Here is a 24,044-nt window from a genome sequence, read left to right on the forward strand (position 1 = left end):
CTGTTATGCTTAGTAATGCAATGACCGTGGTAAAGTAAAATTAATGATGATTTTCTTTTTCATCAGCAGCAAAGAAGAGTCGTGTTGTCTCTGATGCAGATGACTCTGACAGTGATGCTGTATCAGACAAGTCAGGCAAAAGAGAGAAGACCGTAGCATCTGACAGTGAGGAGGAAGCGGGGAAAGAATTGTCTGATAAGAAAAATGAGGAGAAGGATCTGTTTGGGAGTGACAGTGAGTCAGGCAATGAAGAAGAGTAAGTGGCAGTATGGCATGAGTTTTCAGGGGTTCTTATTTAGGCAGTAGAGAAGGGTTTGTGTAATAATATATGTCCTGCCCAATTGCATGACTTTGGAGATTTAGTATTTTAGTTCCTGAACACACTACAACATGGATGAATATCAGAATTCACCTCAGAATTAACATGTTAAATGAAAGAAAGCAAAGAGGACATAGGATTCCATTTACATGAAGTTCTGTAGGCAAAATTTATCTGTGGTGTTGGAAGTCGAGGTGGCAGTTGTCTCAAGGATGTTGATATTAGGGGACCAACTAGAAGGGGCCATGAGGGAACTTTCTGGGAGATAGTTACATGAGTGTATAGGGTGCTGGTACATGAATGTATACATTTGTATAAACTCATTGAACTGGAGACTGAAGATCTGCACATTTTACTGTACGTAAATTAAATCCTATTTCTTAAAAATGATTCTCATGCAAATGAGAAGAAAGCAAATGAATGTTTTTGTATTTGTCTACTTTCTAGAAATCTTATTGCAGACATATTTGGTGAATCTGGTGATGAAGAGGAAGAAGAATTTACAGTAAGTATAAGATGGAAATATTTCCTCCTTGACTGTGCCTTTTTTTTTGGTTTTTATGGCAGTGATGCCATTATAGATGATTCTAATAAGTAGAAATAAACAACTATAATGTATTCCAGAGAAAAATCTAGAACAGGGATTCAGGAAGTAAAATAAAAGGATCTAGACAAAAGCATAAAAGGAAGCTAATGGGCAAAATTGAATTAAGGGGCAAAGGACACGAGACAAAAAAAGGCACCTTATAATGCTAAAGGGCAAGATTCAAAGAGTTAGGGAACTTCCTGTTTTCATGATGGTGTTCTGAGTGATTTGGACTAACCCTTCTGTCAAGCACTACTAGAAAAGCTAGACAAAATAATAAAGAAATCTGCTCATTATCTAGGAATAAAGTAGCAAAAGAATTACTAAGCCAAAAGAAACCTAAAGTGGTAACTCAGTGTTTAGAAGTGCTTTTTCTGTGGGGATGTTTGCCTGTCAGGCTAAGGGGCTACTCATTTTTGACAGCCTCAAGGCCTGGGGACAGAATTTGGAGTTCGGGGCCTACTGAGGTTAGGGGGCTCTGTAAACATCATACCCTGGATTGAGACTTGAGAGCAGCACCATAGGATTGAAGGGGAACTAGAGGTAAAAAATTTTTTCTCAGATTTTAGGCCATCTTTGAATCTTCTAACAGACTAGAGAACCTCAGTCTAAGAAATAAGATTACAGTGATTTAAGTTTTTCATATATACAGTACGATACACAAAGATAACATTGAAAGGAAACAATGGTAATGACAGACAATAGAAATACACTTAGGGCTCTAGATATAGGAATTTTAGATATCACCTTAAATATGTTCAGGGAGATGAGAGACAAGATTAAAAATGTCATAAAAAGGAGAAGGCAAATTTGGAAAAGAACTAAGTAAAAATTTCAGAACTATAAAAATATAGTAACTGAAATTAAAATCTTCGTGGACAGGTACATACAAGTAGCTGGTGGTCCCAGTTACTCGGGAGGCGGAGGCATGAGGGTAGTTAGAGCCCAGAAGTTCGAAACCAGCCAGGGCAAAATAGTGAAGCCCTATTTGAAAAGAAAAATGGGGGGAAAAAAAAGAACCAGAAAACGTAGCGGATGAGTTTAACAACAGATTAGACACACTTGAAAAGAGAATTAGTGAACTTGAAGATAGGTTAGAAGGAGAGATCTAGAATGAAACTTTGAGATACACTATTATAGAAGAAACTAAAAGACATAGACTATACATGAAAAGTTATCACAACAAATTGGAATAATAAAAGGAGAGGGAAAATTATGTATATAGCAGAAGCAGTACTTTTAAAAGAAACAATACCTAAACCATAGATTCTAGAAGTCCTACACATTGCAAGGAAGATAAACAAAAAGAAATATACACCTAAATACATCATAAAACTGCAGGAAACCAAAGAAAATAGGTAAGTCTAAAAGCAGCCACAGGGGGAAAAATAAGTTCAGAAAAGCAACAATTAGACAACAGCTGACTTCTCAATAGAAACAATACAATGTACTAACTGCAAACCTAGAATTTTGTTATATTTAGCAAAAATACTTTCCAGGAATAAAGATGAAATAAGGAGGGAGTTAATTAACAATGTACCAGCTGAAGGAAATACAGAAGGAAAGAAATTCAAGAAAGAATGATCTTGAAAAGAAAGATGGAAGGTTAGAGATGCAGGAGTGAGAAAAGAGCAACAGAAGTATGTGTATAAGTCTAAATGAGTATTGACTATGCAAAACAAAATGGTTACTGTGGAATATGTATAAAATTAAAGCATGACAGCAATAAATTGGGAGCATACATTGAATTGAAGTGCTCACAGGCCTTTGCAAATGTATATGAATGTACATTAGTAAACTGATAAGTTAGGGTGCATGTTGTAGTCTTTAAAGTGACCACTAAAAAGACTAAAATGGAATGAGTAATTTCTAAACTAACGGGGAAAAGTGGAACAACTAAAGCTAATCAGATGAAAGTGAGCAGGAATAGAGAAAAAGAACTGTAGGACAAGGGACAGTTAGAAAATAGTATGTGGTAAAATAGCAGATTTAAATTTTGATAACATCAGAAATTAAATTAAGTGTAAATATACTAAACGTTCCAGTTAAAGGACAACGATGGCCAGACAGGATGTTAAAAAACAGCCATATACTGATTTCAAGAGATTTGTGTGAAACAAGGTAAAGCTGAAAATAAAGGTGTAGGAAAAGGGACGTCATGTAAACATGGACCAAACGAAGACTGGTGAGATGTCGATATTATACAAGAGGGAGGTAGACGTTAAGTCCAAAAAAAAAAGAAAGTTACTTGAGATAAAGAGGTCACTTTATATTGATAAAATATTTAAAAAATTGTTTGTACCTAATAATATGGCTTTAAATATCTACATACACAACATAAAAAACAAAAATTGATAGAGCCAAAAAAAGAAATGGGCAAATCCATAATCTAAGAGAAATGTAACTGGCAGAAGAAGCAGACTAAAAATACCAAGGAAGAGTCTCTGTATAATCCAGATATAATCAATCCCCTTGCAATTATGAAAGTTAGAAATACTTTTCATTTTGTTACTTTTTCACTGTCTTAATGGAGTCTTTAAAAAAATTTTTTTATTTAGAATACCTTAAATTCATTCCTTTAACATGAATGATACTCCTTTAACATGGAGTCTTCTGATGAACAAAAGTGCTTAATTTTAGCATAGGATCAGATTTACCAATCTTTTTCTTTATGGTGAAAACTGAATTCTGCCTAGGATTTTTGCCTGTCTCCAAGATCATGAAAATACTCTCCCAAGTTACCTTCTAGCAGCTTGATTATTTAATTATATAATTCACCTAGAATTGGTTTCGTATGTGGCATAGGTAAAAGTCAAGATTTTTTTTTTTTGCAATATCCAGACAACCCAGCACCATTTATTGAAAAGATCATCCTTTCCTACGATTCTGTAGTGCCATCTTTGTCATATCAAGTGTCTATATATGTTTTTCCAATCTGTTTGCCACTCAGAAACTTGAAGCCTTGTTAAATGGTTCATGGGTCAAAAAGGAAATCAATACTTATTCTTAACTAATGGAATAGAAGGTGAGGGAGATGAATTTAGAATCTCCTTCAGGACGATAGTAAAATAAAGTAAACCTAAGGAAAATATAAAGGAAGAATTCATTCAACAAATGTTTTAGAGACTGTTTAGACACCGCCTTCATGGAGCTCGTACTTAGTTAAGCACCATATTGCAAGAATAAGGTGTACTTACGTATTTTGGAGACTTAACATCAACTTGGTTATAGTTTCAGTTCAGTGAGAAAATGTACTAGGTGAACCCTTGAGAAGGCCTCTAAGTATAACACAAAAGTTAGACGCTGTAAAGAAAAGACTGGCCATTTCATTTACAAAAAAATGAAAAATCGTTCCTGGCAAATATTAGCATAAACAAAACCAAACTGTACAGATATGGGGTTTGTACATTTCCTGTGACTTGTAGAGGGCTATCTCTAATTTTCAAAGAGATTTTACATACTGGTAAGAAAAACATGAACAGTCTAGCAAAAAATGGGCAAAAAAACAGTCTAGCAAAAAATGTTCTGAGGATATTGAGAGTTCACAGAGCAAGAATGACAAATGGCTTTGTAAACATGAACAAATGCTGAACGTTACAGCCATGGTAGGAAAATGCAAATAAAGCTACCCTGAGGTTTGTTTTTCAGTCCGGAGATTAGTGGATATCAACGTTTGTTACCTGCTATGGTAGTGAGAATGTAGGGAAACAGGAGTCCTCATACTTGCTGGAGAGATAATTGGTATAACCTTTATGGAAGATGGTTTGCCAAGTATTTTGTAGAATTTCAAATACGTAAAACTAAATGTCACTAGGCAAATAAGTAAACAAATTTTGGTTACAGCCATATGTTGAAGTAGTCTAAAGCCTTCAAAAGAATGGCAGTACTTAATACTGACACAGATTGGCCTCTAGATTCTTTCGTTAAATTTGGAACATGCAGAGCATTATCCTGTACCCACTCTGAATCCTCTGCTTCCGGTTGTATAATAAGAGACGGTATGAAGTATATATGTGTAGAAGTGCTTAGATGTAGACTATTTCTGGAAGAAAACACGGGAAATCTGGTAACACTAATGGCTGGAGAGGGACCCTTTGTTATGTGCCTTTTGCTATCTGTTGAATTTTTGTTCTTTGGGAATGTATTATTTAAAGTGGAAAATATAATTTTGCATTTAGGGTTTTAATCAAGAAGATCTGGAAGAAGAAAAAAGTGAAACACAGGTAAAAGAAGCAGAAGATTCAGATTCTGATGATAACATAAAGAGAGGAAAACAGTAAGTTTGTTTTTAAGGAATTTGTTTGAGAGAAGTTAAAAAAAATCAAGGTAGAAACTATTAAACTTTCTTTTGTTTTTTATTTTGGTTCCTGATTAAGTTTAGGCATGATCTAGTCCTGTTTTTCTCCATTTTACTTTTCCATTTACAGTGTTGTCAGTGAGTTACCTGCTGTCTTTTATTTACCCTGGGCTCAGATGTCTTACTTTGTGGAGTTATATTTATATGGCACCAGACTTAGTTTATGGCTCACCAAGTAAACTCTTATGAAAAATAACCTAATTTTAAAAATACCTTTTTGAGAGAAAAGCTGATTTTATAGAGCAGGGGAAATAAGTCTAACCTCTTAACTACAAAATATTACTAGATCATGTTTCACTCATTTTTGTTGAGCTAGTTGGAACCTATGTTCAGAAAAATATGTTATCTTAAAAGATGTCATACAATAATAGAATGGTTAGTTACTGTTTCTGGTTGTAAAGATGCTTTTAAAAAAATAGTTCCATTTTCAATTCCTGGTGGCATCCAGTAATTAAGCTGAATGAGTTTGGCAGCACTTTTGGAAATTGAATTGATATGATAGTGGCAGAGAATAACTTAACTCACTCTTTTTTAAGTGTAATGATTCTGATGAAAGCCATAAAGGTTTGAGGCTGTTAGCAAGCCTTTAGATTTTCATGTGTATCTCTCATTATGTTTTGAGAGTTATACTTCTTATCACTGAAAAGTGCCAGCTTATTTTTTATTTTTTCTACTTGTGCTATATGAGACAGCAGCATTCAAATAATTGAACACCTTCCTAGTCCAAAAAAAGGCAGTGCCACTAAAGCTGAGTGAGTCCCTTGAATTGGAACTTAAAATTATCTGTCTCAAACTGATAGATGCAAATGCGAATATAGTGCATGAAAGGTTCAGGGCTGTTAGTGATTTATATGTGTACATATAACATGGTAATACGGGAATTGAATATAAAGTCTAAGATCAACTTTTCTTTTAATAGCAAGTTATAAGTACAGTCATGCGTCGCTTAACAGGGTTATATTCTGAAAAATATGTCATCAGGTGATTTTGTTGTTGTATGAACATCATAGTATTATACAAACCTAGATGGTATCGCCTGCTTCTCACCTAGGCTGTATGGTAGAGCCTGTTGCTCCTAGGGCACAAACCTGTGCAGCATGTTTCTGTACCAAATGCTGTAGGCAGTGGCAACACAAAGGTATTTATGTATCTGAACATAGAAAAGGTACAGTTGAAATACAGTGTAGCTGAGTGTGGTGGCTCATACTTGTAATCTCACCATTTTGGGAGGCTGAGACAGGAGGGTCACTTGAGGCCAGGAGTTCAAGAGAAGCCTGGGTGGCATATAGTGAGGCCCAGTTTCTATAAAACATTTAAAAAATTAGCCAGGCATGGTAGTATGGGCCTGTAGTCTCAACTATTCAGGAGGCTAAGGTAGAAGGATGAACCCCAAAATTTGAGGCTGTAGGGAACTATGATTGTACCGCTGCACTCCAGCCTGGGTGACAGAGCAACACTCCACCTCTTTAAAAATATATGTGTGTGTGTGTGTGTGTGTGTGTGTGTGTGTGCGTGCGCGCGCGCGCATACATGATAAAATATGATCTACCTGTTTAGGGTACTTGCCATGGATGAAAGCAGGACTGGAATTTGGTCTGATTGATTAATGAGTGAGTGCGAAGGCCTGGGGCATTACTGTGCACTACTATAGGCTTTATAAACACTGTACACTTAGGCTACACTAAATTTATAAAAAATATTTTTTTTCTTCAATGAAAAGTTAACCTTAGCTTACTGGATGGCCACCGTCGTATTCGCAGTTCGTCACTGACCGAAACATCGTTATGCGGCGCATGACTGTACTTGCACTTTTAAAAGAAGGTAGCACTTCATTGAGTTAGAATTAAGAAATTTGGTGTTCTTAATTGTGGTGAAAGTGAATGTGTATTTAAAAGACAACTTGCATTTTACTTGCTTTTGTTTACTGCTTTAGTATGGACTTTCTGTCGGATTTTGAGATGATGTTGCAGCGAAAAAAGAGCATGAGTGGCAAGCGCAGACGGAACCGTGATGGCGGCACCTTTATTAGTGACGCAGATGACGTCGTGAGTGCCATGATCGTCAAGATGAACGAAGCTGCTGAGGTGAGTTGGGTCGCTTCTGGGTTCACCGTTTTTTCCTCCCATTGAGTTTATGGGATGCCCTTTTTATTGACACATAACCCTTAAACTACAGTTAAGATGCTTTGCTTTTTGTAATAAAGCTTTTACTGTTGTAAATTTTAATCATGGAAATATTTTACTTTTTTAGTCGCGTATTTAGAAAAAGTGAAAAGGTTAAGTATTCAGTAAAATGAGATATTTTAGGGGAATAGGTTTGCTAGTTTCATGGGAAATGGTTTTGTTCTCATTTGGCTAGTTCACCACAAAGTTTAGTTTCTTCATATGTGAAAGGTTTTGTAAATAGGTGTGTCATTCTCTTGCTCCTGACCAAGACACAGCTTCTTTCATTGCATTTAAAAAATCTGCTCAAATTATAAAAATTGGCCCAGTGGTATGTTTAAAAAATAAGTTCAGATCTTTTGGAAACACTTGGTGAGAATTCAGCGGTGGATTCAATGATCTGTGTCTAGCATTTCTTTCCAAACAATTCAAGAATGGAGGGAAAATAGCTAAAAGAATAGTAGCTGTGTGTGTTTGTTGAAATGAATGCAGCAGGTATATTATTAGAATTTGAAATTTTTCATAATTAAAAAAATAGAAAAAACTGCCCAAGTAAATACTGAAACTCTTCTTTGATATAATATATTCCAGTATCATCTAACCTCACACCTGGAGAATTGTTGCTAATATAATAAACCAAAATTTCCCATTTAAAATTTGTGCTTTTAATGAACTCTGAATACTTGATAATTATGCTGATATTCTAAATTAAATTTGTTTCTCTCAATTTGTAGTTGTTAAAGGCAATTATTTCTAATAGTTTTGTGGGTTTGACTGACATAGATACAGAGCTTGATGCTCTGCAAAAGATCCATTCTTAAGTTATTCTTTCTTGTAGGAAAAATTGTTTCTTTGAAAAACTGTTATTTTAAGGTTTAGAATTACAGTGAATTCAATATTAATAATGAGTACTGCTTTTAAAAAAATCTCTATTTTTTTCTGAATAGGAAGACAGACAGTTGAACAATCAAAAAAAGCCGGCACTGAAAAAATTAACTTTATTGCCTACTGTAGTTATGCACCTTAAGAAGTAAGTATTTTGTTTTCTTTAAAATGTCTTTTTCCTTTTAAGGGAATGATAATTCAAATGATGTACTGGTAATCTAAGAATATTAAATAATGTTAGCCTTCTGTCAGTTCACAGAAAGATAATGTTTAAAATTTCCTATAGTTCTTCATAAGTTTTTTATTAAACCTTGAATTCTGGTACAAACAGAACAAATAAAAAATTGATACTAATGAAAGAAAAACTTGGAAACTACTAATTTTATTTTTTTTTCTGGTAGAGACAGGATCTTGCTATGTTGCCCAGGCTTGGCTTGAACTCCTGGGCTTAAGTAGTCTTCCTACCTCAGCCTCCAAAAGTGCTGGAATTACAGATCTGAGCCACTGCACCTGGCCACTGATTTTGTTCTTTATAGACAGTTTTTGGTCTGGTAAAATTGCATCTCTTTTCTCCATGTGATGGAAAATAGTAAATCGTGGAAGACCCTACCTGAAGGCTGCATTGTACAAGGCTTATACAACTCTAATGTGTCACAATTATTGATCCTTCTGAAGTAATGATACTCTTTTTTGGTAGATTCTTGTTTCCAATTTTTTCATTCATTTGCTTTTTTTTTTTTTTTAATTAGAGATGAAATCTCACTATGTTGCCCAAGCTAGTCTCGAACTCTTCCCTTCTCAACATCCCAAAGTGCTGGAATGGGATTACAGGTGTGAGCCACTATGCCAGGCCCTGATTTGCTCATATTTCTGAGCAGCCTTGCTTTCCCTTTGAACCAAGCCATAGCCTACTTTTGATGACTGAGGAAATGTGTTGGTGCATCAGTGAGCCATCACCAGTATGGCCTAGAACATCTGTAACTAGAAAATTGCTCCCTCTATTCTAACAGGGAAAACTGTCTGTGGCAGGTTTTACATATATAATGTCATGTTTTCTGTTAACATGACTGATTCTAGTACATAAAATGGAATTTAAGTATTATTTTTTTTAGGTGGGTTTTTTTTGTCTTACCAGGAGTGTGCTAGTCTCATTGGTGTGCTGCAGAGAATAGCAATTCTGGGTTCACCTTTAAAAATCACTGTTCTGAGAGATTGAACATTTTTTTTTAGTTGAAATGATTAAATTGTTGTTACTGTCTGTACTGTTTACATCAGCATTAATTTATCTTTTATAACTTGAGTTTGTTTTGTTTTCAGCAAATCATCTTTGTCAAGTATATGTGTTTCTGGAAAATAAGAACTAAATGTCATACTGCTTTTGAAACCAGAATGGTTATCAGTAAATATAAAATTTGTATGAGTAACTCTTTAAAAGCAGTTCTTGGAAACATTGCTAAATATGTAAGAGAAGTCAGAAGATACAGTAGAACCAAGGTTAACAAAATTAAAAATAAATAATTATTATTACTGCAGGCAGGACCTTAAAGAAACATTCATTGACAGTGGTGTGATGTCTGCTATAAAAGAATGGCTCTCACCTCTACCAGATAGGAGTTTGCCCGCACTCAAGATCCGGGAGGAGCTGCTGAAGATCCTCCAAGAGGTTAGAGGCAGAGAATCTGACTGTTCTTTATTAATTATCTAATGTGATCCATATTGTCATAACTTCTGTAGTTTACAGTGTTTTTATATGTTCTCTCTGCTACTGTCTGCCTGAAGAGGGATTGGAAAAAAGGAACATATCTGATAAAATGAGCGAAAAAGGGAAGACCGTGTAAAACTTGATTGAACTATAGTATTGAAGGGAAGAAATCCTAGAGTAGCTGTGATGTGTCTGAGATGAGTAGTACAGTAGTGGGCATATTCTGGGGAGACATTTGAAGTAGAATTAACGCCAAATTCAGAGTGTTGTGAACTTGCATTCAAATGTTGAGCTGGGCCACCTTAGGTAGTTGTGACACGTTGGGCAAGCTATTTAGCTTCTGAAAGAATTCCCAAGGAACCTCCTAGGCCAAGCACTGTGCCAGGTGCTTTATATATGTATTGGTTCGTTTATTCCTCACAGTAAACTGAGAAGATAGGTGTATTAGTTCCATTTTATAGATGAGGGAATTAAGATTCAGAGAAGTTAAATGACTTGTCATGGTCACATAGCTAGAGGGTGGCTGTACTTGGGTTCAGTCTTAGGTTTGTTGGATTCAGAGGCCTGTGCTGGCTCCTGTATTAAGCTGTAAGCTCTGAGTATGCTTAGTTTATACTTTCTCACATTGTTATTTATTTTTTTTTTTTTACAAAGTCTCACTCTCTCACCCAGGCTGGAGTGCAGTGGTGTGATCTCAGCTTACTGCAACCTCTGCTGCCTGGGTTCAGGCAATTCTGCTGCCTGAGTTTCCTGAGTATCTGGGTTACAGATGCCTGCCACCACACCTGGCTAATTTTTGTAGTTTTTAGTAGAGACAGGGTTTCACCATCTTTTTCAGGCTGGTCTTGAACTTCTGACGTTGTGATTCACCAGCCTCAGCCTCCCAAGTGCTGAGATTACAGGTGTGAGCCACCATGCCCGTCCATATTGTTAGGTTTAACTTCAACTTAGCTGTTGAAGGTGATGAACTCTCAACGTTTTTTTTTTTTTTTTTTTTTTTTGAGGCATAGTTTCGATCCTGTTGCCTGGGCTGGAGTGCAGTGGCATGATTTCAACTCACTGCAACCTCTGCCTCTCGGGTTCAAGCGATTCTTCTGTCTCAGCCTCCCAGGTGGCTGTGATTACAAGCACCCGCCACCACACCTGGCTAATTTTTATATTTTTAGTAGAGACTGGGTTTCACTGCGCTGGCCAGGTGATCCACCCACCTTGGCCTCCTAAAGTGCTAGGATTATAGGCGCCAGCCACTGTACCCAGTCTGAACTCTGAACTTTTGATGTGGACACAAAGTATCTTTGTGTTCTATGTCTGTAGATCCTGAAAATGGAATTTTTTATTTGTTCTATTGTGAATGAACCAGGTCTCTGGAATAAATTAGCAAGACTCCCAGCTTCTGAGTGATTAATATGTGTGTATGTGTTTGTGTTCCCCAGCTGCCTAGCGTGAGCCAGGAGACCCTGAAGCATAGTGGGATTGGACGAGCGGTGATGTATCTCTATAAACACCCCAAGGAATCAAGATCCAACAAGGACATGGCAGGAAAATTAATCAGTATGTAAATTTTGCTTTTCGTTTGTTGTGTTTATGTCTATAGATAAGAGAGAGATGTGTGTATATAAAAGCTATATTTTTACCGATACTTGTTTTAAATCTGTCAGTAAGGTGGAATAGAAATTTTTGAATAACTGCTTATAGTTAACTAGCCTTTTCTCTTAGACTTAAAAGCTTCTTAGTATATTTAAGTATGCTATTCAGTATTAAAAATAGCAAGTAAAAAGTACGCATTTATTAGTCATGTGTTCAGAGCGTGGAGAAAGGGGTTAGATTGCAGGCTGTGGAATTGATATTACCTGGGTTCAGATCGTGAATCCACCGCCTCCCCTACTGCATTTCTGTAGCTAGTGATTTGTGCTCTGTAAAATTGAGATAATTATGTGTTTTCTTTGGATGACTTTAAAGATTAAATGAGAGGTTGCGTCTGCAGCACGGTGCCTAGCACGTAGTAAGTACTCAAGAAACAGTCACTGTTGCTGTTGTTACTTGCATAGTGGTCTCTAAAACCTTTTTACGTGTTCTTATTTAATGATGCCAGAGAACTCCAGAGAAGTCTAAACCGAAATTTATGTAATCAAGCACCATGTTGTTTATGAAATTCTTCAATTTTAAGAATGAAACCCATGTTTGTTTTTGTAACCATTCCTTAACTCCTCCTGTACTCCATGTTGAAAGGAAGTTTTAGAACTTCAAGGCTAGATTGAAAAAGTAACTACGATGATTGAATACAATAATTATTTTTCTTTTGAATTGTTAAGTTTCTCAGAAGCTTTTAGAGAAATGTAAATTTCTTCTGTAAACCAGAGATATACTGCCGTCTTTGATCTTGTTAGTAATCTGCAGTTTACTGCCTATTAAGTGATAAACTTTTGGTGCTTTTATGCAGTGGTTTGTGACTTTCTTTTTTTGCCCTAGACTGAAAAAAGCAGAATATCCCCGCTGGTATCCATGACTTACTATGGCAGTGATTCTGAATCCAGAAGTAGGATCAGTAGGGTGATTTTAAAAGATATGTAGACCCCCTGAGAATCCCTGCCTCCTCCTTTTTGGTACAACACTGCTTGTTTTTATAGTGTATTAAGTGTAGCAGTAAGCTACATTGTGTCTCAGAGCAAAGGCATCAGTTGGCTCCTGGACTTTGACTGACTGAACATGTACTTTCGTTCATGGTCATTGGAGCAGCTACATTAGACTTAATGAAGTACAAACTCTCCACCCACACTACTACACTGTAATTTTTAAAGATACAGACGATTTTGTAAGGTAGTAAGGGGGCTTGTTTTTGGTTAGGGTAAGAAAGCAGAATTTCAAGACTTTTTATTTCCAGTACAGTAAATGTAGAAATTAGTCTACCTTTTAAAATAAATAAAAATTGTAAATAAATGTGTTTTATGAAATGTCAATGCAGCTAATTGTTGACTATCAAAGTGTGTCACGTGTTACTTTCTTTAAATCTCTGTGATCTTTTACATTAAATTTTCTGAATCAACCCGAGTTAGTCATGATGCTGGTGGCATTATGCTCTGTTTATTCTATAAATTATTCTGAAATAATGGAGTCTTCAAGGAAAGAATATTCTAAATGTCTAGAATATCACATCACACTGGGGTGCCATTATTTGAAAAAATGGTAGAGGAAATGCAGTTTTATGGATGAAGTAATTGATTTTTTTTCTTTCTTAATACAGATGAGTGGTCTAGGCCTATATTTGGTCTTACCTCAAACTACAAAGGAATGACAAGAGAAGAAAGGGAGCAGAGAGATCTAGAACAGATGCCTCAGCGACGAAGAATGAACAGGTATGAGGGAACAGGTATGAGTAAGTGGAGTATATGTTATTGTTGCAGTAACTCAGTTTTAAGTAAGATCATTAGGAAACCTACAAGATGATAGGATTTCCTTTCCTCTCAGCTTGATATGTCTACATAATTCATAATATCCTTCTAGTTTAGTTTAAATGTGATAGTGTGTAGTGAGAGTCCTCTCCTCCTAACCAGACCTTTTCGGGTCAGTTTGTTGGAAGAAGGCCTCTCATGCTTCTGATTGCTTGTGTTGCTCGTGTTGTTCCAGCCACTTGCAGAAGACAACTTTCTGGGTCCATTTCCAAGTTCCTAGAAGAGAAAAAATGTTATTGGTTTGGTTTGTATCAATAAAGTGGATATACAGTTGCACCCATGAAGACAGGGTCATTAGTTACAAATGTGGCAGTTATGGCTCACCCATAAGGAAACCTGTTATACAAATGAATACTAAAATGAGTAGTACTTTTTAAGGATTGGGAGTTATTTTCCCTGATCCAACATAAAAGAGCTATTAATAGTTACGGTCTAAGTTTGATATTTTAGTTTGCCTTTTTTCTGGGTTACAAGGTTCTAATGCTCTTGGTATCTCCTTTTTAACTTTTTTCCCAGCACTGGTGGTCAGACACCCAGAAGAGACCTGGAAAAGGTGCTGACAGGAGAGGAGAAGTAAGGTTTTAATGTTAATTTTTCTTCCTAGACCGTATAGAGAATTTCTGTTTGCTGCTTTGTTTTGAGAGAAGTAGTAAATGAAATGAGGTTATGTTAACGTTTGCAGGAGGTGACTTTCAGTTTAACAGTTACTATCTGCAAAGCATTATACTGGGTACTCTGGGGATTTAAAGAAAATGGTGAAAACAGTTCATTGAATAGAAATTTTGTTGCTGCTTGCTTAGCGCTAGACTCCTTGTTGTGCCCTGAGAATATAAAAGCAAATTAAAAATAGCATATGCTCTCAAAAAGTCTAAGTCTTTACAAGGATGATAGGCAAAGGGATATGGTAAAGCCATAGAGTAAGCGTGCCAGGTGTGTTTCTGGAATGGCAAGTAGACTGACTGAAGGGGTTGGGCAGTAGTATGGGGCCTGAGGTGGTAGAAGATAAGGTTGGAAATAGTAGACCGGTGAAGGGCTTTGAATCAGGATAAGGACTTTTCACATGCTTGTCATTCCACAGGAAGTTTTTGAGGCTGGATGTGAAGCCATTTGGCTTTATTTGATTTAGGATGCTGACGCCGATAGCATCGTGTAGGATGGGTTGGAGGACAGTGGAACTGAGGCAGTGATACAGCTAAACAGAGGTGGTAGTTGGGGAGCAAAGGAGTGAGACATTGCAGATGCAAAGCTGTCATAGGTTGGTGACTTAGTGGGAGAGAAGATGGCTAGAGTTAAACCTCAGCCAGAATTTTAACCTAAGGGCTGAGACAGTGTTTATTACCTTTTGCCAAAATGGAGGGAGAAGTAGATTTGAGAGCACAGGCAAGTTCTCTTTTGAGCGTATTAAATGTGAGATGCCTATGAGATAGTCCTATAAATATTATGAGTCTAGAACTTGGAATTTAAAGAGGTGTTTGAACTAGAGACCTAGATTTGATGGTTCTCTCCATAGAAAAGATTGTTCAGTCAAGAGAGTATAGAGTAAGAGATGAACTAAACACTTTTGATAGGGGGCGTAGCCAGGCAGAGTAGCCAGTGAAGGTGAATGAGTGGCTAGGGTCCTATGTGTTGCAGCAGAGCCTGGAGGGGAATGACACTGAGCTGGAGGTGGCAGTGGCAAAAGCGTGGGCCAGTGGCAGGTGCTGCAGAGGGCTTTGTGAGTAGGTAGTCAGGCAGCATCTGGATTGCAAGAGGAGAGTAGGGGATGAGTTAGAAGAAGCAAGTTTGTTTAGGAAGGAAGAGTTACAGGGAATTTTCTTGGCAGTCCAATTAATCTGTTTATATATATATGAAGGTTATAAACATTTAATGTTAAAAATTGGGTAAGCTGTAAAAGAGACTGGAAATAATTGAGAATTTTTTACCCTTCTCACTGCATCCTCAACAGACACACGTAGATCCACTCTTTACTGGTTACCTAAAGGCTGGATTGTTTGAATGCCCAGGCATCTGTGGATAGGCTTTACTTTGGAAGGATAGTAATCTCTTATTTTAGTCTAGTATAGTTGCCCACAGATTTTCATAGAACTAAATACACACACATAAATGAGTGTAAATAAAACTGGGGAAATGTAAATAAGATCAGTGTACTGTATCAACATCAGTATCCTGGTTGTGATATTATACTGTAGATTTGCAAGTTGTTACTATTGGAAGAGATACTGGATCTCTTACAACTTCATTTGAATCTGTAATTATGTTCAAAAAATTTTTACAAAAACATGAAAAATTACTGTATGAGTTTTATATGGAAAAACTATTTTATGGGCATACTGAGAGTTTTGGGGGATCATTTAACTACTCAGTTCTTCACAATTCCTTATCTCACAAATGAACTTGAGTGACTCCACTAGACAAGAGAAAAGGGGATTCCAAGACATGCTGGTGAGACTAGCCTTGGAAAGCAGAGGGGCATGAGCATATCTGAAGCCAAGGAGAGGAGAAGGGATTCATGCAAATGCAGAGCAAGTTGGCTTTGGAAGAGAAGGGAGGGTTGCATACTGGAGTGTGTGTGTGATGACAGGCTAGCTGAGAGGCGGCGGGAGGGTGGATGGGGTGACCTTTGGTGTGGAGCAGAGTAGTTTTTAATATTGCAGCTGAATGAGTGGACCTTGGAACAGGAGTCTGAAATGGCCTGTGTTCCCCACTATAGCTGGCTACATAAGCAGCATGCTTTTCCTCTTCCCTTTTTCAGGGCTCTTAGACCTGGAGATCCTGGATTCTGTGCCCGTGCAAGGGTTCCAATGCCCTCAAACAAGGACTACGTTGTCAGGCCCAAGTGGAATGTGGAAATGGAGTCATCCAGGGTAAGCAAGTGGAGGGTCAGTGAGGTGGATCTCACCTGCAGATTACTAGTTTACTCTTGACTTCATGTGTTAATAACCCTTGTAGCTCTTGAGGTTTGTCTGACTCAGAGAGGACCGTTTTCTGGTCGCTTATCTAGCCAAACCACAAATTGAACAATAGATAAAGGAAAAGTATTACCCAGGATTAAAGTTCATTGCTGATGAACTTTTCTTCAGACTTGATGCAACACTGTCCAGTAGGTAAGTTTCTTCTTATTCATCCTTTTGCTTCAAGTGAGCCTTGAAACCTTAGAGTATTCTGCTACAGTGAATTTTTTAATGACCATGAGAAGCAGAACTTACGTGCTTCAACAGACCTACCTCTCCCTTTCTCTTCAACAGTTTAAGCAATTCTGTTGAAAATAATTACGGTAGACACTTCTTCTGTCATCATTGTAAATACTGCCCAGTGGATCTTCAGTGTTTCTCAGTAATTTCTTTTTATTCTCCAATCAAACTATTCCTTCTAGCCTGGTATTCTTAAAAAGGGCCTAAGCCGATTGGAAAAGCATAAGAGGCGATTTGCAGAACAGAAACGACTCAGCAAAGTGCACCGTGCTGTCAAGTTCAGCATCGAAGGCAACAGGATGCCCCTATAGGCCTGGCCCTACCAGAGTGTATACACGAGAGGTATCCCCAAGGAAGCATGAGCTGTGCATGGGCTTGAACTGTCAGCAGTCAGAGTGAGAAGTGTCTGTGTGTGCTTTCTTAATCGGAAGAGGCCAGGTCTGCTTGTAGTTTCTGAAATAATGACCCTAACAGGCACCTTGAGATATTCAAGGCCTCTTGACTATTTAGAAATTGACGTGGAAGTCCCTTCCTTGATCAGTATCCTGGAGACTAATAGATAATTACTTCCCTGATATGCATTTGGGTCTTCCTGACCGGTACCCATTTTTATGAGAAAGGTTTTTGTTAGGACCCAGAATCATAGTGCTATGTGTTACGGGCATATAACTGGTTAGTGGCTTCTTGGTAGGAGGTAGCTAGTTTTCCTCTTGTCAGTGGCTGAGCTACACGCATTTGAGGACTCATTGCCGAAAGCCTTGTACAAAATATTTGGAAGATGAATTTGATTGACACATACTCATGGTGTGGTTAGAAATGAAAAAGACTTTGGAATATTCATAAGCCCAACTCACTGATCGGCTGTGCTTTGAGATTAATGTGGCACCTTTGCTGTGGAGCATACACGGTCTGTGTTGCCTGCCTTTTGTGCTTCTCAATGACCCCTGCTGTGGCTGCTGTTTCCACAGACCACTCTTCTACCTGCCAGTTCATGTTGCTATGAAGTGACTATCAAAACAAAACACACTTTCTTGTGTATTGAGAATAAATCAAGGGTAAAGAAGGACTAGCTCTGTGCCAAGAACTTCCTTCTCCTCTCTCTCTTTTCTTGCTCACACCCATATCCATGTCCCTGACCACTTTTCCATGTCTCTTGTATCATTTCTCTTTTGCCCTTCTTTCCTTTTTCATTGTTTCTTCTCTCTTTTTAGCCCTCTTTCATATTTTTTGTAACATTTTTATTTTTGAGAATTGGGAACTACAATCTGGCAAAGAAAATGTAATAAAAGCTCTTAGTGACCAGTCTGCTTTGGAAGCATAGGTCGTGTTTCAGGGCTGTGTGCCTGTGTGCTGATGTTGCTGGTTCTGGTCCCACCTCCCTGTACACCTATAGCAGGGTGGGAAAAGTGGCCACCGTGCTATAGCATGAGGAGAGGGAGGCTCAGGGAGGGCTCCTCTCCTGCATTCCGAACACTCCACATGCTGTTTTTGCTCAAGGCCTCAGTCTTGCCTGTAGAGCGCTGTCAAAACAATAAGTCGTGCCTTTGGGGGCTGAGGATCCTTTGTTATATTCCTGCTTATTAATTCATAAACCATCTGACACTGTTTCCATGTTCAGGAAAGTCTCTTGCATATTCACTCAGGACTTGCTTCCACACTGTAGACACTAATGAGTAGTATTAGAAAAGGCATGTCCAGGGAGAAAAATGGAGCGAGTCAATGGCTTTCCAGTGAAATACTGTATCATTTTTGTTTTCAAAATTATGTAAATAAATATAAAACACTATAGAGTGACCCAGAGTCCTGCTCTTCCACTAAGTCACCACTGTTAACAATTTGAGGTTTTAAATGTATTTCAAGATATGCCTTGAACTTAGTTTTTATAATTATAGAAAATGTTGCGGTACAAAGAAAAACTAGTCACAGTCATAGCATTCAAAAGAAGTTTGATATATTTGTTGTCTTTTTTCTATATCAACCTGGACAACATAGCAAGACTCCATCTCTGCCAAAATATTAAAATATTAGCCAGGCATGATGGCATGCAGGTGTAAGTCCTAGCTACTTGGTAGGGTGAAGTGGGAGAGTCACTTGAGCCCAGGAGTTTGAGGCTGCAGTGAGCTAGAATCATGCCATTGCACTCCAGCCTGGGCAACAGAGTGAGATCCTGTCTCTAGAAAATAATAATAATTGTGTGTGTGTGTGTGTGTGTGTGTGCGTGCACACGCACGCTAGAAATGACCAAATTATAATTATGGTTATTTTCTTTCTTTAAACCACCTAGTAGATTTTATCGTTTTTAATGGCTGCATAATGGTCTATCCTTAATATAATTTGTTTTTTTTTTTTTTTTTCATTATTTATGTATTTTCTTTCTTCTTCTTCTTTTTTGGACTGAGTCTTGTTCTGTTGACTGGCCTGGAATGCAGTGGTGCGATCTCGGCTCACTGCAACCTCTGCCTCCCGGGTTCACGCAATTCTCTGCCTTAGCCTCCTGAGTAAATGGGATTACAGGTGCCCACCATCACACCTGGCTAAATTTTTTGTATTTTTAGTAGAGATGGGGTTTCACTATTTTGGACAGGCTGGTCTTGAACTCCTGACCTCATGATCCACCCACCTCAGCCTCCCAAAGTGCTGAGATTACAGGCGTATAAGCCACCATGCCTAACCTGTACTTTTTTTCTTTGTGGAGACCAGGTCTCACCATCTTGCTCAGACTGGTCAGAAGTGATCCTCTGGCCTTGACCTCCCAGCGTGCTGGGATTACAGGCAGGAGCCACCACGCCTGCCTGTGAATATAATTTGTTTATTCATTCCTTTATGGGTTCTGATTTTTTTACTCCTAAATAATGTAGTAACCTGTGCTACGCTGTATTTTTTTACGTTCATTTACTCTGTGGAATACGTTTAAAGCAGCAGTAAAATGACAAAAGCAGTGCCTATTTTTTCATGAACTTTAAAAAATGTTAGCATTTTTTAAAATGTAAATGTTAGCATCTTTTAAAATGTTAATGTTAACATTTTAGATTATTTCTTCTTGGGGTTTTTTTTGTGTATGCATAGATAATATTGCGGTTTTTTCCCCCAAGAGACATTGTGATCGTATTCTTTCATACCTTGTTGGGTTTGTTTTTTACTTAACATGGTAAAAATCCATTTGAGTAAGCAATCTTTAGTGATTTCACGTTGTGTCTTCACACAGTTGTGCCATAATTGAAGCTGCTTTTGATTTTGCTCTGGTGAAGCAGTGCAGCACACTCTCTTAATTCCAAGGAAGTATAGTGTTCTGTTGATGAGTCAGGAGGGAGATCATTTAACTCGGTGTGTGAGATACTCTGGTCTGTCTTTTCAAGCTTGGAGTAACTAAGCATCTGCAACTACCTAGTCATATATTTTGTAACCCACTGGCCTGGGTGTGTCCTGATTGCTAAGGCTAGACAGATCCATCAGGGCGTAGACAGTTAGTGAGGGTCCTGGGAGTAGGTGAAGGGAAGTCCAGTTGGTGTGTGGAGCTGCTGGAAATTGCATGGTTCGCAGAGATCTGAGCAGGTAAGGCTTCCAATGTGGACTGAGTACAAGCACTAAGATCAGGGGACTTCCTCTGAAAGGAAGTCAGATATTTGGGACTGTCTAGGAAATTTGGGAGATAGTGTGTTGGTGGCATAGCTCTTTCTCATCTGATAGTTATGCTCACTCAGAGTATTAGTGCCAAGTATTGAGACTGATACAGAATAATATTTGAATTGAGATATTTCTGGAAAGCTAGGTCAACGTGGCTCTTGGTCAAGAATGACTTTGAGTTCCTTGCCTGGTGCTCAGCTGGCTTCATGTTGGGGTTGAGGCTGGGTCCAGAGGTGAGATAAGATTTGGAAGGCTCCAGGACACAAAAGAACCTCACCATGCTAGTACTGACCCCAGAGTGTCTCCCAGGCCCTACCTGATTTTAGCATTCTTTTGAATTGTGTTTCAGAGGTAATTAAGTAGTAAAGCATATGGGGAGAAGAATTAGAAAAACCCATCTCTTACTGACCACTCACCATTCTTAAATATCTACATCTGAATTGTTTTACAACAGTCAACAAACCTTTCTAGCATTTCTTTTTTTTTTTTTTTTTTTTTGAGATCGAGTCTTGCTCTGTCGCCAGACTGGAGTGCAGTGGCAAAAATCTTAGCTCACTGCAACCTCTGCCTCCTGGGTTCAAGCGATTCTTCCGCCTCAGCCTCCTGAGTAGCTGGGACCACAGGAGTGTGCCACCACACTAGGCTAATTTTTGTATTTTTAATAGAGATAGGATTCACCATGTTGGCCAGGATGGTCTCAATCTCTTGACCTCGTGATCTGCCCGCCTTGGCTTCCCAAAGTGCTGGGATTACAGGCGTGAGCCACTGTGCCTGGCTCCTTTCAAGCATTTCTAAAAGGTGGCACTTTCTTGGAGACTACATCTTTGTAAGACAATCTTTTCAAAATATAAAATAGCCCCCAAACCAAACCTTTAAATATAAAGGGGAAGTGGGTAGACTTAGTATTCTTTTTGTGTCAAGTATACTTAATGTAAATCTAGTTGCTTTTGAAGTAGTAAAATAGTAATAGTTTCTATTATTTTGAGCATTGACTATATGTGCTTAGCCTCCGTGCTTGGATCTGACATCATTATCTCATTTCCTTCTCTGGCAGTTCTGGAAGGAGTACCGAGCATGGGCATGCTTTGCCCTGGGTCACGGAAGTTACTCAGTCAGAGCAGGGATTCACCCCAAGCCTAAAAGACTCAGCTCCTGCACTTACGGGTTCACTTCACTAATCATCTAACCTCATTTATTATGCTTAAGGTTTTTTCTCAGCTGACTTACTTTGCTTTAGGTCATTCTTTTTTAGGCCAGCACCATTTGAAAGTGTATGTTAGGCAGGTGCGGTGGCTTACACCTGTAATCCCAGCACTTTGGGAGGCCAAGGTGGGCGGATCACCTGAGGTCAGGAGTTCGAGACCAGCCTGACCAGCATGGAGAAACCCTGTCTCTGCTGAAAATACAGAATTAGCTGGGTGTGGTGATACGTGCTTGTAATCCCAGCTACTCGGGAGGATGAGGCAGGAGAATTGTTTGAACCCGGGAAGTGGATGATGCAGTGAGCCGAGATCGTGCCATTGCACTCTAGCCTGGGCAACAAGAGTGAAACTCCATCTCATAAAAGAAAAGAAAAGAAAGAAAGTGTATGTCAAGTGGTTAGTCCTGCATTTGGTCTTCAAAAGGGAAAAGCATGCAGTTAAAATGTAATGTACATAACGGAGTTGTGAGGATCATAGTCTCAATTTTCCCCCCTTTCTCACATCTAGAACTCCCAGGCTCAAGCGATCCTTCTGCCTCAGCTTCCTCCCTAGTGTCTGGGACTGTAAGCACACACTATCATGCCTGGCCTTTTTTTCCCCCATGGACTGCAGCGAAATTAAAAATAAGGCACAGAAAACAGACTTATTCTTCATTGAGAAAGTGTAATATGTGTTTCTAACACCGTGTTTACTTGCTCTGTTGTTCTTGAGGTCATCAGCACTTATTCTGGTTATTCTACAGCTAGGAGCTCTTCTGATTGCTAACTTTCAGTTATAAGAAGATGAAAGACAAAACTAGACTTCTGTATTTCAATAATTTGTTCTTTAATTTTTCCCCCACTCTTAGTTTCAGGCGACCTCCAAGAAGGGAATCAGTCGACTGGATAAACAGATGAGAAAGTTCACAGATATCAGGAAAAAAAGCAGATCCGCACACGCAGTGAAAATCAGCATTGAGGGCAACAAAATGCCATTGTGACTTTGCCTGGAATGTGTCCCCATCTCTGCTCTAAGAAATGCGCAGTGGACTCTGGAGAAAGAAGACATTTTAAACATTTTTTAGTGTGTCTGTAAATGGTTCAGCCTGTATCAGATGTTGTCATAGGCCTCGCATTTCTGTTATATTTAAAACTGTTTGTTGTGTACTTTGTACAGAGGAAGACTAGTCATACTTCTATAAACTTTACACAATAAAATTTCATTCTGGTTTTGGGGGCTGTCTCTTCATTTCTTAGAGGATGTATTCTTAATAGGGGCAAAGATTGGTTCTCTTTGATTGGGGAAAAAATCTTATGGTATTACAGGGGTTTGTGACCCTTAGAAGTTCAGTCCTGCCTGACTGTGGTATAATGAGGACTTTGGTCTTTGCCCCTGGTTGCTGACAAGAAATGGCTGAAACCATTTGGTTTCCTGAGTGATAGAGTGTCTGTTATGCTAACAGGGTGACTTTAAGATGGATTTTAGGATGGAGGCTGGTCACCAGAAACACCTACTTCAGAGGGTTGGGCCAGCAGGATCGGGGAGATGAAGATAAATCAGTGACCTGTTAGATTTAATCAGCCATGCCTGCCGAATGAGACCTGATGAGCTCTGGACCCCACAGCTCAATGAAGCTTCTTGGTTGGTGAAGGCATTAGTGTGCTGGGAGGGAGAGGACTCCCTTCCATGAGGACAGGCACAGAAGCTCTGCCTTCCCTCCCAGACCTTCCCTTATGTATCCCTTCATTCGGCTGGTCCTCCTAATTCATATCTTCCATAGTAAAACTAATCAGTGTTTTCTAGGGAAGCATAGTGCTTTCCTGAGTTCTGCAAGTCATTTTAGCAGGTTCTTAAACCTGAGAGGTTTATGGGAACCCCAAATTTGTAGCTGGTCAGAAGTGACAGTAGTCTGGGTACCTCACTTGTGGCTTGCATCTGAAGTGGGGGCAGCCCTGTGGAGCACAGACACCTTAAGCCTGTGGAGTCTTGACAGCTCTGGGTATTTCACATGAGAACTGAATTGCAGTACCTCAGTGGGGGCAGAAGTGGAATACCTACAAAAGCTTATTAATGTGTTTCTCTTGTTTGGGATAATTCTTTTACATTAATTTTCATTTTTCTGTGGGATGTGGGGGGTTATAACAGAAAAGATCAAGAAATACTGTCTTCGAGGAAATATGTATGTAACTAAAAATCACGTACCAAAGCTTAGAGCAGTAGGGCAATTAGGGGAAGAATTACAGCTTATGGCTGTGTTTCTTGTTGCTCTATTTTTGTGATACTCTTATTATTTTAATAGTCTCTATAGACTTAATTATGAGAGATTGCTTCTAGTTCAATATGACAAGGCCCAAGAACATTTTATCAACTAGATTATTTTGATTTTTGAAATCCTGCTCTGATACAGATTGGCAACTTGATCTTCAGAAACACAAAACTATTGGCTACAAAGACCTTTGAACAGCTAAAATAATGAAGTTTACATACTAAAACTGCTCACAAGAACCTCTCCAACTACTCTCAACAAACTCGGAAGCACAGTGTGATACAGTGCTTTGTGAAAAGTAGGTAAAGACATTAGAAGGTAA

General features: G+C 38.5%; 1 protein-coding gene across 29 annotated transcripts in view; it reads left to right on the plus strand.

The window, feature by feature from the left end:
- Nucleotides 1-22,687, plus strand: part of IWS1 (interacts with SUPT6H, CTD assembly factor 1) — a 41,083-nt gene extending 18,396 nt beyond the window's left edge. For 6 of the 29 annotated variants that reach the window (XM_035304159.3, XM_017973351.3, XM_017973352.4 and 3 more), the window contains 11 exons: nucleotides 67-256; nucleotides 767-824; nucleotides 5,084-5,181; nucleotides 7,196-7,346; nucleotides 8,372-8,454; nucleotides 9,843-9,972; nucleotides 11,445-11,562; nucleotides 13,253-13,364; nucleotides 13,977-14,033; nucleotides 16,213-16,324; nucleotides 22,325-22,687. In XM_035304159.3, coding sequence (XP_035160050.1) covers nucleotides 67-256; nucleotides 767-824; nucleotides 5,084-5,181; nucleotides 7,196-7,346; nucleotides 8,372-8,454; nucleotides 9,843-9,972; nucleotides 11,445-11,562; nucleotides 13,253-13,364; nucleotides 13,977-14,033; nucleotides 16,213-16,324; nucleotides 22,325-22,456 — 1,241 coding nt within the window. In that variant the 3' untranslated portion in view covers nucleotides 22,457-22,687. Of the gene's footprint in view, nucleotides 1-66; nucleotides 257-766; nucleotides 825-5,083; nucleotides 5,182-7,195; nucleotides 7,347-8,371; nucleotides 8,455-9,842; nucleotides 9,973-11,444; nucleotides 11,563-13,252; nucleotides 13,379-13,976; nucleotides 14,034-16,212; nucleotides 16,325-16,833; nucleotides 16,994-22,324 lie in introns of all 29 variants that reach the window. The other 23 variants (XM_078327037.1, XM_078327039.1, XM_078327043.1 and 20 more) reach the window with 7 other exon arrangements.
- Nucleotides 22,688-24,044: the final 1,357 nt, after the last annotated feature.

Source organism: Callithrix jacchus, chromosome 6, assembly GCF_049354715.1.
Source record: "Callithrix jacchus isolate 240 chromosome 6, calJac240_pri, whole genome shotgun sequence".
NCBI lineage: Eukaryota > Metazoa > Chordata > Mammalia > Primates > Cebidae > Callithrix > Callithrix jacchus.